Source organism: Mobula hypostoma, chromosome 17 (assembly GCF_963921235.1).
Source record: "Mobula hypostoma chromosome 17, sMobHyp1.1, whole genome shotgun sequence".
In the NCBI taxonomy this organism is placed as follows: domain Eukaryota; kingdom Metazoa; phylum Chordata; class Chondrichthyes; order Myliobatiformes; family Myliobatidae; genus Mobula; species Mobula hypostoma.
In genome coordinates, this window is record NC_086113.1 from 57,774,885 (window position 1) to 57,789,529 (window position 14,645).

A 14,645-nucleotide genomic window follows, 5' to 3' on the forward strand; every position below is an offset into this window, starting at 1 on the left:
CAATGTAATGCAAATTGATCAAAGTGATCATAGTGTTACTATTATACTGAGGTAGTGATCAGGATTATAACGGAATAAGTGATTCCAAAATGAGCAATTTTCCATATTCTGTGCTAATTCTGCCTAGTCTATTAAACATGCTTATTGTAAATGTCTGCAGGTCTTTACAATCAGTTTAAAAATAACTGGTACATAAACTCACAGATTTTTGTGGAGATGTGAATTAGTTTTAAATGTCATGAATTTGAGAGCTTCTACTTCCCGTAATTTTTTTTACTGATATCTGATTCAGATACACAGCACATGTGCAGCTTTGGTTGTCTTATTTAGTGAGCACCACAAGACTTTTCTGCAGTATAATAATTGGAACCAGGGTAGCTGTGCGCTAACTATTGTCAACCTTTTATTCTGATGAATGTTAAGGTCATCAATCAAAAATTTGCTTATGTCAAATTAAAAGTGATATTTATCTAAACAAGTTTGAAACAAATCCTCTTTGCATAATCTTCAACATATTCCATTTTCTTAGTGGCACTTGTGTATCTGGGGACAGAATTAATGCCAAGAATTAACATTCATTTGGTAATGTAAACCTTTGAACTGGTGGAATTAACTGTAAAAATGAGATCTAAGTTCCGTGTAAATGATTGCTCATTGTCTTTTACTTTACCTACTTGTTCGGCAATGCTAGAATAACCTATTAGATAGATCAGTCTTTTCTACCCCCAACCACCAACCCCTACCACCTGCAACTAAATTTTCCTTGTTAAGCAGTCAAATAGAGTTTGGGTGATTAAAATGTTTTTTTTTAGTGGGAACTATAATAATGGACCTGAGCATACAGCATGCTCTAAATAAAAGTTCATATTTCAAAAATGTCACTGGGACTCTGCCTGTATCCACCAAGTACAGTTGAGTTGCTGCTTTGTCTTTCCTGTTCTTTGGATCGGCAGAACAAGTGCTATACATCAGGATGACACTGTTAAACAAAATGTTTTAATACTTCAATGGTTTTAGTTGCTGATGCTCTACAGAGATGCCATCAGACCTAAATGCTTATAAATACTGGGCAAGTTAAAATCCTTACAGACTTCATCTGGTTTGGATATTGCCCAGACAATATCCTGAAGTATTTTGACAATTTTAGAGATTGTAATTGAGATTAATCCATGGTGATGGTATTTTAACAGTTACTCCTGAATGCTGACACATCCAGGCACAAGCACAGCAGATCCAGGATGTGCCAACTTTCCCCCCCCCCCCCACCAACCTTTTAGTTACTTGGAAAGATCTATATTTGCTTGCCACCACTCCTGTGAGAAGAAATTAGTATTCCTTCCTCGCAAGAATTTTAAACATGATTTTTCAACATCTCAACAAGTAGAGGCAAAGTTCTAATCCCTTTCCAGAGTATTTTCTTTCTTCTGGAAATCAAATGTTTTATTAATAAAGTAATTGGTGTGTTAGAAACACTACCTTCCAAGTGAATAATCTGAGGCTTCGTCTAGTGGAAGGGATAAAAGTCCATGCATTGTATATATTGATGTGATATATTGATGTTTTAATAGTGATACTTTGTATCCATTGGGTTATATACTAATTATAACCTACTTGGAAATTACGAATAAGGAATTCCTTGGTTTCCGTTGGAAAAGAAATTAGATGATATGGTGTCCTTTGACATTTGGAGATCTAAATGCCTTGCAGTCAAATCTAACAACTTGAAGTGCTACATGCACACAAATGTGGAGGGACTCTGCAGTTCAGGAGCATCTATGAAAATGAATAAACAGTTGACATTTTGGGCCAAGACCCTCCATAAGGACTGGAAAGGGAGTGGGAAGACATCAGAATAAAAGGTGGGGGAAAGGGAAGGAAGTCAAACTAAAAGGTGATAGGTGAAGCCAAGTAGGTGGGAAAGGTTAAGAGTTGAAGAAGGAATCTGAAAGGAAAAGAGTGGATCATGGAAGGAGGAGGGGAGCCAGGTGTAGGTTACTGGCAGATGAGGGGAAGACGTAAGAGGCCAGAGTGGGGAATGGGAGAAGAGGGAAGGGGAAAAGTAGAAAAAGAGGATAATTACTGGAAGGAGAAATCAATATTCGTGCCATCAGATTGAAGGCTATCTAGATGGAATGAGGTGTTGCCCTTCCACCCTGAGAGTGGCCTCATTGTGGCAGAATACAAGTCCATGGATGGACATGCTGGAACAGGAATAGGGATATGAATTAAAATGATTGGCCACTGGGAAATTCTGCTTTTGGCAGATGGAGAGGAGGGGAAGCACTGTTGTAGTATGGCAGACTGACCTGTACCTTGCTGAGCCAGGTGGCAACTCTCAATAATCTCTTACTTACCCTTTGAAAAAGACTCCACTCAGGACCATCAGGTCATTGTCTCCTGCACCATCACCAACGTATGACATCAATAACGTATGACTGTGACTAAATAGTCATAGCTGAGGCAACACCTTCACTTTGAGGTTTCTGATGCTCCTGTACATTGGAGAGACCTGATATAGATTGGGAGACATCTTTGAGCTCTTTCTGATCCATCTGCAAAAGGTGGGATTTCCCAGTGGCCAACCAATTTAATTCCTATCCCCATTGCTATTCCTTATTCTGGCACCTTCCTCCTTCCTTTCTGGTCCCGATGAAGGGTCTTGGCCTGAAATGTTGACAGTTTATTCATTTCCATAGATGCTGCCTGACCTGCTGAGTTCCTTCAGTATTTTGTGTGTTGGACTTTAAAACATAGTCCTTGTTCTAATGTTAGAAATATTATGTAGATGTATAACAATTATAATTTCCATATTTTTACTGCCATATTAATGCCACTGCAACATGTCTGTTCATGTCATGTGATTTTTCATGCGTGCTGAGGACTGATCATGAGATGATACACAAAATGCCCAAAATGTCGACTGTTTACTCTTTTCCATAGATGCTGCTTTCCCTGCTGAGCTCCCTCAGCATTTTGTAGGTATTATTTTGATTTCCAGCATCTGCACATTTTCTCTTGTTACTGGTCATGAGGTCTTGATCCAACTCATCTGAAAAATGACATGACTAGCTGTATTGTATTTTGAAAGCAATCTTGATTACGTTTGATTCAGAATTTTATTCAAATGACCCACTTTACAAATTTCATGCAGAAAGCAATGATTTGCCATATGTCAGATCTTGGCGAGATTCTCCTGGGATTTTTCATGGGTTTGACATTAGTTTATTTGGTGCATATAGGTGAGAATTGTTTAATGGATTCAAAGCAAAGTTGAGGTAAAAAACAGGTCCTTAGGTTGGCAGCCTGTGATTAGAGTTGCTGTGTGGATCCTACCCCAAAGTTTCAAAATGTATTTCAATGAATAACTATGCTGCAAGACCATTCTTGCCATAGAGAAAGTGCAGTAAGCATTCACCAGACTAGTTCTTCAGTTGCTGGATTTGTTGTATGATGACAGACTCGGGCTTGAAATTAGCCTCTGGGTGACATTGCAGTGCCCAAAAGTCTTAAAAGGGTGGAACAGGTTTGACTTAGGCAAGTTATTTCTCTTGGCTGAAGAGTCGTTTACTAGGGACCACAATCTCAAAGTAAGACTATAGGCTGCTGAGATTTTCTTTGGAGGTTGGTGAGACTTTATTATTCTCCACCCCAGAGAGTAGTGGGGGCACAGGAATTGTTTGTGTTCTGAGCCGGGGTAGATGAATTCTCAGTATTTAGGGAATTGTTTGATTTGGGAACAGGGTAGGAAAATGGTTTTAAGATAGGAAATTAAGCAAGGTCTTGTAAGATGGAGCAGACTTTGAACCCAGTAGCTAATGCTTGTGATCTTGTGATTTTAGGGTATTTGAGTGTGTCCATTTACACTGGTCATATCCTGTGAATTAGTATGCTATCTGTTTCCACCTCTCATAGGCTCTCTCTCTTTACATAAGTTCACAACCTTACAGTAGTTCAGTTGTCTGCAGTGTTCCCCTAATGAACTTGCTCCTCATGGGAAATACTACTTTTTGCCTAAGATCTCAGTTGAAAGGCATGGTTTTCATCCATACTTAACCCCACCACCATTCATCAAGCTCTTTATGCAGTTCCACCCATTGTTCTTAATCTATTGGTTTTGTTTTGGGCTTAGTACCATAAATTGTAGGAGCTCCCACTTATAAAGTAATAGGAGCTTACAGTAAAAACAGTTGTGCAGGCAGCAAATTGATGGTTTAATTGTTTCAGTGATTTACCTTTGACCCAGAGGATAGCTGATACCTGGATTTACATTGCATTTGACTGTTGCACTATTTTGCAAGGTAATTTGATCTTATTTCACTTGTTCTGCAGGAGCAAACATCTCCAGGATTGGTTGCATTTCATAAATTGTGCTGTATTACTGTAGTACAGTATGGCCAAGTGAAACAGGAATTGATATGGGAGGTGAGGGGAGTAATGAATTAAAAGTATTGTATATGAATGCACGGAGTATAAGAAATAAAGTGGATGAGCTTGAGGCACAGTTGGAAATTGGTAAGTATGATGTTGTGGGAATAACAGAGACATGGCTTCAAGTGGACAGGGCCTGGGAAATGAATATTCAAGGTATACGTCCTATTGAAAGGACAGACTGATGGGCAGAGGGAGTGGGGTGGCTCTGTTGGTGAGGAATGATATTCAGTCCCTTGCGAGGCGGGGGGGGGCATAGAATCAGGAGACGTAGAGTCAGTATGGATAGAACTGAGAAATTCTAAGGGTAGAAAGACCCTAATGGGAGTTATCTACAGGCCCCCAAACAGTAGTCTGGATGTAGGGTGTAAGCTGAATCAAGAGTTAAAATTGGCATGTCGCAAAGGTAATGCTACAGTTGTTTGGGGGATTTCAACATGCAGGTAGACTGGAGGAATCAGGTTGGTACTGGACCCCAAGAAAGGGAGTTTGTGGAGTCCCTCTGAGAGGGATTCTTAGAACAGCTTGTACTGGAGCCTACCAGAGAGAACGCAATTCCAGATTTAGTGTTGTGCAATGAACCGGATTTGATCAGGGACCTCGAGGTAAAGGAGCCATTAGGAGGTAGTGACTATAATATGATGAGTTTTAATCTACAATTTGAGAGGGAGAAGGGAAACTCGGAAGTGTCAGTATTACAGTTGAACAAAGAGAACTATGGTGCTATGAGGGAGGAGCTGGCCAAAGTTCAATGGAATAATACCCTAGCAGGGATGACAGTGGAACAGCAATGGCAAATGTTTCTGGGAATAATGCAGAAGGTGCAGGATCAGTTTGTTCCAAAGAGGAAGAAAGATCCTGAGGGGAGTAAGGGGAGGCCGTGGCTGACAAGGGAAGTAACGGACAGTATAAAAATAAAAGAGAAGAAGTATAACATAGCAAAGATGAGTGGGAAGCTGGAGGATTGGCAAACTTTTAAGGAGCAACAGAGTGACTAAAAAGGCAATACGCAGAGAAAAAATGAGGTATGAAGGTAAACTAGCCAAGAATATAAAGGAGGATAGTAAAAACTTCTTTAGGTATGTGAAAAGGAAAAAAAATAGTTAAGACCAAAATTGGGCCCTTGAAGACAGAAGCGGGTGAATTTATTATGGGGAACAAGGAAACGGCAGATGAGTTGAACAGGTACTTTGGATCTGTCTTCACTAAGGAAGACGCAAACAATCTCCCAGATGTAATAGTGGCCAAAGGACCTAGGGTAATGGATGAATTGAAGGAAATTTATATTAGGCAGGAAATGGTGTTGGATAGGCTGTTGGATAGGCTGTTGGGTCTGAAGGCTGATAAGTCCCCGGGACCTGATGGTCTGCATCCCAGGGTACTTAAGGAGGTGGCTTTAGAAATCATGGACGCATTGGTAATCATTTTCCAATGTTCTATAGATTCAGGATCAGTTCCTGTGGATTGGAGGGTGGCTAATGTTGTCCCTCTCTTCAAGAAGGGAGGAAGAGAGAAAATAGGGAATTACAGACCGGTTAGACTGACGTCAGTGGTGGGAAAGATGCTGGAGTCAATTACAAAACATGAAATTACAACACACCTGGGTAGTAGTAACAGGATTGGTCCGAGTCAGCATGGATTTACGTAGGGAAAATCGTGCTTGACTAATCTTCTGGAATTTTTTGAGGAAGTAACTATGAAAATGGACAAGGGAGAGTCAGTGGATGTGGTCCCACATAAGAGATTAGTGGGCAAAATTAGGGCACATGGTATTGGGGGCAGAGTACTGACATGGATTGAAAATTGGCTGGCTGACAGAAAACAAAGAGTAGTGATTAACGGGTCCCTTTCGGAATGGCAGGTGGTGACCAGTGGGGTACCGCAGGGTTCAGTGCTGGGACCACAGCTGTTTACAATATATATTAATGATTTAGATGAGGGAATTAAAAGTAACATTAGCAAATTTGCCGATGACACAAAGCTGGGTGGCAGTGTGAAATGTGAGGAGGATGTTATGAGAATGCAGGGTGACTTGGACAGGCTGGGTGATTTGGCAGATGCAGTTTAATGTGGATAAATGTGTGGTTATCCACTTTGGTGGTAAGAACAGGAAGGCAGATTATTATCTAAATGGAGTCAAGTTAGGAAAAAGGGAAGCACAACGAGATCTAGGTGTTCTTGTACATCAGTCACTGAAAGCAAGCATGCAAGTACAACAGGCAGTGAAGAAAGCTAATGGCATGCTGGCTTTCATAACAAGGGGAATTGAGTATAAGAGCAAAGAGGTCCTTCTGCAGCTGTACAGGGCCCTGGTGAGACCACACCTGGAGTACTGTGTACAGTTTTGGTCTCCAAATTTGAGGAAGGAGATTCTTGCTATTGAGGGAGTGCAGCGTAGGGAATTAACAAGGTTAATTAACAAGGTTAATTCCCGGGATGGCGGGACTGTCATATGTCGAAAGATTGGAGCAACTGGGCTTGTATACTCTGGAATTTAGAAGCCTGAGAGGGGATCTTATTGAAACATATAAGATTATTAAGGGATTGGACACGCTGCAGGCAGGAAGCATGTTCCCACTGATGGGTGAGTCCAGAACCAGAGGCCACAGTTTTAAGAATTAGGGGTAGGCCATTTAGAACGGAGTTGAGGAAAAACTTTTTCACCCAGAGAGTAGTGGATATATGGAATGCTCTGCCCCAGAAGGCTGTGGAGGCCAAGTCTCTGGATGCTTTCAAAAAAGAGATGGATAGAGCTCTTAAAGATAGTGGAATCAAAGGTTATGGGGATAGGGCAGGAACTGGATACTGATAGTGGATGATCAGCCATGATCACAGTGAATGGCAGTGCTAGCTTGAAGGGCCGAATGGCCTACTCCTGCGCCTATTGTTTATTGTATTATTAAACAAGTCTTGCCTGGTTACTTAATATTACTGTGCTGTTTAATTACAATTTGGGCAGATTGGTCTGCTAGGTAGGAGGAATAGCTCCTATTCACGTGATAATTTTCTTTATGGGCATGGCTGTGACTTATCTGTTTCAATCCTTCTGGGGATCCAACATGTGCACCAATCCTAAAGCATATCTGTCCAGTAACATGAGAAAATTGGAAATTAATGAGAGATTGTATTTAAACTTTGTCCTTCAAGTACTATTGTATGTACTGTCACACAATTATTGGGTATTCTTGTTCTAACCTACCAGTAAATTGTATTTAAACTGTTGTGGTATTTATGACAACATTGATTGTTAACTCAAATGTAACCAAATGTAAAGGGTTTCTTTTTTTATGTCACTGCATAGTCATATTAAAATGGCTTCTTTGTTATGTTGTAATTGAAAGGGCTTCTTTGTTAACTTCTGAGAAAGTCGTCCCGCTAGCGGTTTGTTTCGATCACATTACTGATAAGAAGATGTTACGAACCAATTGGGATAGTTGTTATGCTTTTGGTGTGACTGTAAGATATTGTATGCGCCGGGTTTTGGGGCAGAAGTCAGGAGAGGGAGACAGAGGATAAACCAGGTGCGATGAGGCCGCTAACGGGGTTGGACCCCGAGCGGGACGTTTGGCACGGAGACGGACTCGTGTGGAGCATCTGGTCGACCACCGTTGTTGGTCCCAGGCGGCCGGTTGAGGAGGTCTGAGGGATTGCGGGGTGAAGAAGAAGGGTCCTGAGCTCCAACTGTTTGTGCACGAAGAGATTGAACTTTTGATAAGTGTGGTGCCTTTTATTTTCCTTCTATATTTTATTCTCTATTAATTATATAGTTCCAGTAATATCTATAAACGGTACATCATTTAATCGTATCTGGTGTATTGTCTGTTATTTGGGCGGGGTGGGGTACATCACACAGCATCCACACAGACTGATTACCCAGTTTGGCAGGGCCAAGGGCTGTTTCCCTAGACGACAGCGAGCCGAGCGACCCTGAGGTTTGGCAGGGAGGCTACACAAAGAACCTGTAATGTTGGCTCCTTTAGATGTCTGGCTATTATACTGAATATGAGAGATATAATCCCTCTATACCTGATCCTCTTCCCCAGACTGAATTACAGGGTAAAAGCTTCGCTACAAGTGCCCGGCAACTCCCTTACCTAGTTACAGTTTGGTTCATTAAAGATCATTGACCTGAAATGTTGATTGTTTCTTGCACCACAGATGCCACTTGCTGAAAATTTTAACGCTATTATGTTAGAGATCGCACTGTGTAATATTTTGTACAGTTCAGAAATTTCAATAATTTGTGTATTTACTAAGTTTCAATATTGAACTCTTAAGCTATTGTAGACATCTTTAAATCTATTTTAAGTGCCAGGAATCAGTAAAATTATGCTTTGCAGTGGCTTCTTGTAAAACAACAAAATTGAAGTAATTTGTTCTGTATTTTCAATTTTTGACTTCAAGCTTTTACTTAGCGATCAGTATCAATGTTTGTGTCCTACATTGTATTAGGTGAAAGGTTGGCACTTTTTATCTAGCATGTTCTTCGCTTTCACTCGGTTTAATGACTATCTTTAACTGAAAACTATACTGCACAAAAACCTTTAAGATTGAGTGAAGATTGATAATGGTGTGATTTGTGAGCCTGTCCAATTTGATATCAAAATCTGTATTGATGGTCTTTCCTATGGGATCATTGTTTTCAATCGTACTTTCCTTGTAGTTCTACTTAATCTCTGTTACAAACTGTGTACAGTCTGTATTGAAGTAATCAGTCGAGAAAGTATAATAACCTTGTGTTCTATCTTTTGACAGGTTATGAAAATAATTGTAGCAATGGTATAATATCCATTAAAGGCCATCAATCCAGTAGTCACAATAAGCATCCAACCTCGTGTTTAAATACTTCAGAATTAAACAGTATAAATGCTGCAAGATCTCAGCAATCAAACAGTTGTATTAGAGACAAGTAAGTGTTTTAGTTTAATTTTAGTTCTGCTTTTAAAGTGATTACTGATTTGGAGATTACTTCAAACATTTTTCTCCTGGTTGTTACTGATCAAGGTTAATGTACTAGGATCATTAGACCAATTCAAGGGCGGAATCAGTACAACCTATTTCCTAATTTACAGTAGCATTTGTCAGATTGTGAATTTAATTACAAATGTAATTTATTGAAGGTTTTGAGAATTGTGAACTAAAGATTTTCCCATTCATTTATTTTGTGCTGTAAGAAACCATTCAGTCCATCAAATCATTAGCTCTTGGGACATTCCTATCGGTTTCATTCCATCCCCTCATATCCCTGTCGCATACTCTCTCATAGGTCAAATGACTTCCTCCGCACTGATTTTCCTACCCCAACCAACCAGCTTTGAGTAGCCAGCTTACTTGACCAGTCACCACACATTGGGATGTGGGAAGAAACTAGAGCACCCAAGGGAAATCAATAGGAGCACAGAAGAGAACATGCAGACTCCACACAGACATCACTGGGACGGTGGAGGGAGGTGCTTCAGGACTGAACCTGGGTCACTGCTGTGGGGCAGCTGCTATACTGTACCAATCGGACAAAAGCACTACCAGACGCGCAAATAGACAACTGTACTGAATGTCTCAAACAAAAAAGAAACAGTTTCTTCTTTGTTGAAGATGGGATTGTTCAACTTTTCATAATCTGCTATTGAGCCATCAGACCTGGTGGGGTCTCCTGGCTGTGGAGCACCTGATTAAGGAACTTTAAACTAGTTGTTCTAGAATAATCAGATTACATTAATACAAGCGGAAATATAGTCAGTTGTCTGCAAGCAATGGGCAAGATGGTGGAGTGATAAAAAGTAACTGAATGTGCTTTGGTCTTGTTATTTCAAATATATTAGACAGATTTTTAAAGGCAGCAGTGCATATTTTTAAAATATGTGCATGTTTTGTTTTTATTCTCCAGTAATGATATAGATATGGAGACTGAACACTACAGCAATGGGGTGGCAGAGTCTTCATCAAATGGTTTCCTTAATGGCAGTTCAAAACTTGATCATGATATGGACGAAAATGATGCAGAAATGGGTATGAACATCTAAGTTTTACTGGGTAAAGGCGGGCTGTGAGAAATTTGTTCTGATAAAGGTCAGTGCACAAAATATTTTTTGTTTTTCTCCATTTTAAGATTAACTGATTTATATAAATCCACCAGATTTCAGCATCTTTTGTTTCAGTATGGGCTTTCACTTTTTATGACATTAATGAGCTGTTTTAACATTAAACTTTTACTAAATATTTGTGTGCTTATGAGGATAAAAGTGAGCAATGGTTTTGTTTTATAACTAAAACATAAAACGAATTGAAAGGAAACAGAGAGCTGGAAATGAGCATCTTAGTTTTACTTTTAATTTAATGAGATGCACACAGGTGATGTGGCGTGATGACGTATGCCATTCACGTACCTTTACATATAACCTGTAATGAATTATTTACATGAACAAGAATGCATAATCATATATAATTGAATATTTACAATATTGCTCAAAATATTAAATACACAACACTCCTCCCTGCTTAGCTATGAACTCCCTCAATGTAGAATGCATCTTAATTTGCATATGTAACATGTTGCTCTCTATTTTTGTATGTATATAATATAATATATATTTTTAAAAATACTGTATAATACAATTACTATATAGACATCCACAGCATAGTAAATTTTAAATTGTTGCAATCGCTATGATTTAATGGCTATGGAAGATTTCTTACTCTTTCGGGACAATGTATTTCCTGAAAGGGGGTTGGGTCACTGCTTGGCAGATGAGTCTTCTGTTGTGAAACAATCTCAGTTTCTGGGGCCACCGTTGTGGTGGCTGTAGGAGTTGAACCTGGGACTACAGGAAGTGTTTCTGACAGCTCTTGCCACCTTTCTTCTGGACGTGTTGGCATCCCAAACAGTACATGGCAAGCTGCTTGATCTGCTGATCTATCCCAGGCCACCAGACGAAGTTTCAGCCCAGTGCTTTCATTTTGATCACGCCTAGATGACTGGCATATCCGGCCAGTGGTGTAGTGGCATCAGCACCGGACTTTGAGGCGAATGGTCCAGATTTCGAATCCAGTCAGCTCCTTGCTTGCTTTCCATCTGTGCTGGATTGAGCCTTGAAATAGCAACTCGGCCTTATTTAAAAAAAAAAGTTAAGATTTTACGGAAGCATCAAAAATGCCACCCAAGTATTACAAGGTGCAAACAGGAACAACAAGATGACTGGCATGTAGTTCCTCCAATACTTTAGCTTTCAGCTTTAATGGTACAACCACTCTCAATCCCCACACACGGCAATGCCTGCCAAGGGCACACTTTTTATGCAGAGTGTGGTGAGTGCGTGGAATGGGCTGTTGGTGACGGTGGTGGAGGCAGATACAATAGAGTCTTTTAAGAGACTCCTGTATAGATACGTGGAGCTGAGAAAAATAGAGGGTTATGGGTAACCTTAGGTAATTTCTAAAGTATGTACGTGTGTGGGCTGAAAGGCCTGTATGGTGCTGTAGGTTTTCTATGTTTCTACGAATTTGATCTTGTGATTGTGTCCTCCAAGAAACAGAGCCCATCTCTACATTTGTGCTGCTGCTGTTAGTGGAACACCCTTCTGTTGATTGAAAATTGGCACGAGTGGTTGATGATCAGTAACGAGGATAAACTCTCTCCCAGACAAATATTGGTGGAAAGGTTTTATATCCCAAGCCAGGCTCAAGGCTTCTCTGTCAATTTGTGTGTAATTTTTCTCTGCAGCAATAAGGGAACGTGATGCAAAGGCAATGGGGAATTCACTTCCATCACTCATAACCTGTGACATGACTGCACCTAACCATAAGGCGAGGTGTGACAGGCAAGCTTCACTGGATGACGTGGATCATAATGTGTGAGTACAGTGACATCACCTTTTGGAAAGTCACCTCGCACTTTGTCCATTGCCATTTCTTCCTGATCTTAATTTCCTTTTGAATTCAAGGGGTGTGGAGTACAGTAGCCAAGTTTGGCAAGAACCTGTTACAGTAATTGACAAACACTAAAAAGGACAGCAGCTTTGACATATTCTTTGGCCTTGGAGCATCCATCACTGCTTGAATTTTCTCAGTGCACTTGTGTAATTCTTGTGCGTCAATGGTGTGACCACAGTAAGTGATTCTTGATTTAAAGAATTCACACTTGATGGATTGCACTCTGAGTCCATAATCTTCTAATCTTTTTAACACTGTCTTGAGATTTTGGAGATGTTCCTTGTTATCCTTACTGGTAACAATGTGTCATCCAGGTAACATTGAGTACCTGGTCCATAGCTTTCTGCCAGAGTGCTGGTGTAGATGCTACATCAAAAATAATGATAGTGCAGTGTTAAAGCCCTTTGAGTGTTTATGGTGAGAAACACTTCTGACTCTTCTTCCAACTCCATCTATGATAGGCCTTAATGAAGTCCACTTTGCTGAAATGTTTTTCTCCATTAAGGTTTGCAAAGATATCCTTTGTCCTGGGTGGAAAGGGTATTAATCTACTTTTAGTACTGGGTTGATGATGACCTTAAAATCACCACAATCCTAAAAGACCCATTCTTCTGGGTTACTGGGACCATTGGAGTTGCCCAAGGGCTCCAATCAATCTTGGAAATAATTCCTTCAGCCTCCATGCAATCTAGTTTACTGGCTACTTTATCACAGATGATATAAGGAACCAGGTGGGCTTTGTAAAACTTGGGTCTGGCATTTTAATTTAACACTATCTTACTCTTGATGTGTTTGGGTTTCCAGTGCCATCCTTAAACACTACTGTGGCGGCATCATCTTATTTTTAATTTGACATCTTGCTTAATTTGCTCTCATTTGACTCTATTGCAGGTGATGTGACATGCATCTCCATTGAGTGGATGAATCTCCATTCAAGTTGTAGTTGTCTCAACCAATCACAGCCCAATAATGCTGGCCTTCCTGTTTTTATAACATACAAGCCCAGTGTGGGGCTTTCCCACAGGAATTATCTTTCCTCCAGTATTAGTTCTTAGTTGATTATCTGCAGGCTTCAGTTCAGTATCTTTGAAATGCCACAAAATCATTTTGTGGAATGACTGTAACAGCTAAGCCAGTGCCCAATTCCATTTTAATTAATTTGCCATTCACTTCTAGTGTAATCTATATTGCTTGTCTATTGTTTATTTTCAGATTGTAAATTTCTCAAAGATGTCCATTGCTGTATCACTCTTATCATTATCAGATTTTCATCAACAGCATTCAAGTTGGTGCTTTTTTTGAAACGGCAACTTGACTTTTTTCCTTCACAGTGGAGTCCATTTATTTTTGTCTGCCCAACATGCTCTTTGAGTGTGTCCTACTTTGTAGCGTTTTCTGCAAGTTTCGCCTGCATTGGTCAGTCCTTGCCACAATGGTAACGTAATTTGTTCGGCTAGGCAGGTGTTTGTTTAGACATTGCAACTTAGTTCACATTCACTTCAATTCCTGACTGCAACTCCATTGCAGCTCTGTTTGCTGTTTCCATTCGTATAGCAGTTTTAAATGTTCTTTTAAAAGAGAGTTTTGCTTCAGTTGGGAGCCATTTTTGAATGTTTTCTTGTAAGATTCCACAAACTAAATAATTTCTCAGTGCATCATTAAACCCATTGCTGAACTGACAAAACTCTGACAGTCTCTTCAATTCAGCCACATATGCTGAAATGTACTCCTCTTCCTTTTGATTCTACTTATGAAACATAAAGTGCTCTGCAATCAACAATGGCTCAGTTCTAAATGTTTCTGCATTACTTTCATGATCTCAGCAAAGCTCATTTCAGCTGGTTTGGTTGGAGCAGTCAAACTTCTAAGCAAACTGTATGCCTTTAAACCCAATGCACTCAGCAAAAGTGTCACTTGCTTTTCATTGGCCATTTCATATGCTTCAAAATACTGCTCAATTTGCTATGTATACAATATCCAGTTATCTCTTATGCAATCGAACACATGTATCTTTATGATGTATCTAGTCATTTCTGCTTTTTTAATTTGTGATTATCACTTGGTGTTCACTGTTTATGAACCCGTGAATTCGTCCTTTTCTGCTTTTTAAAAAAAAAAACTCTACCATCTTTCTCTTGCTGCAGTCTTTTTTTTAAGCAATCATCTCAGTACACTTGAACAGGTAGGTAGTCGTCTTGGATTTGCTTAAAACTTCCTCGTCACCACTGTTGTGTTTTGTAGCTCTGAAACAAAACTAATTGAAAAGAAACACTGAGCTGGGAACTCGTGTC

General features: G+C 39.9%; 1 protein-coding gene across 1 annotated transcript in view; it reads left to right on the forward strand.

Moving 5' to 3' along the window:
• ranbp9 (RAN binding protein 9) overlaps positions 1-14,645 on the forward strand; it is an 88,749-nt gene that overhangs the window by 62,308 nt on the left and 11,796 nt on the right. The window contains exons 10-11 of the mRNA XM_063069949.1: positions 9,184-9,337; positions 10,313-10,434. Coding sequence (XP_062926019.1) covers positions 9,184-9,337; positions 10,313-10,434 — 276 coding nt within the window. The remainder of the gene's footprint in view (positions 1-9,183; positions 9,338-10,312; positions 10,435-14,645) is intronic.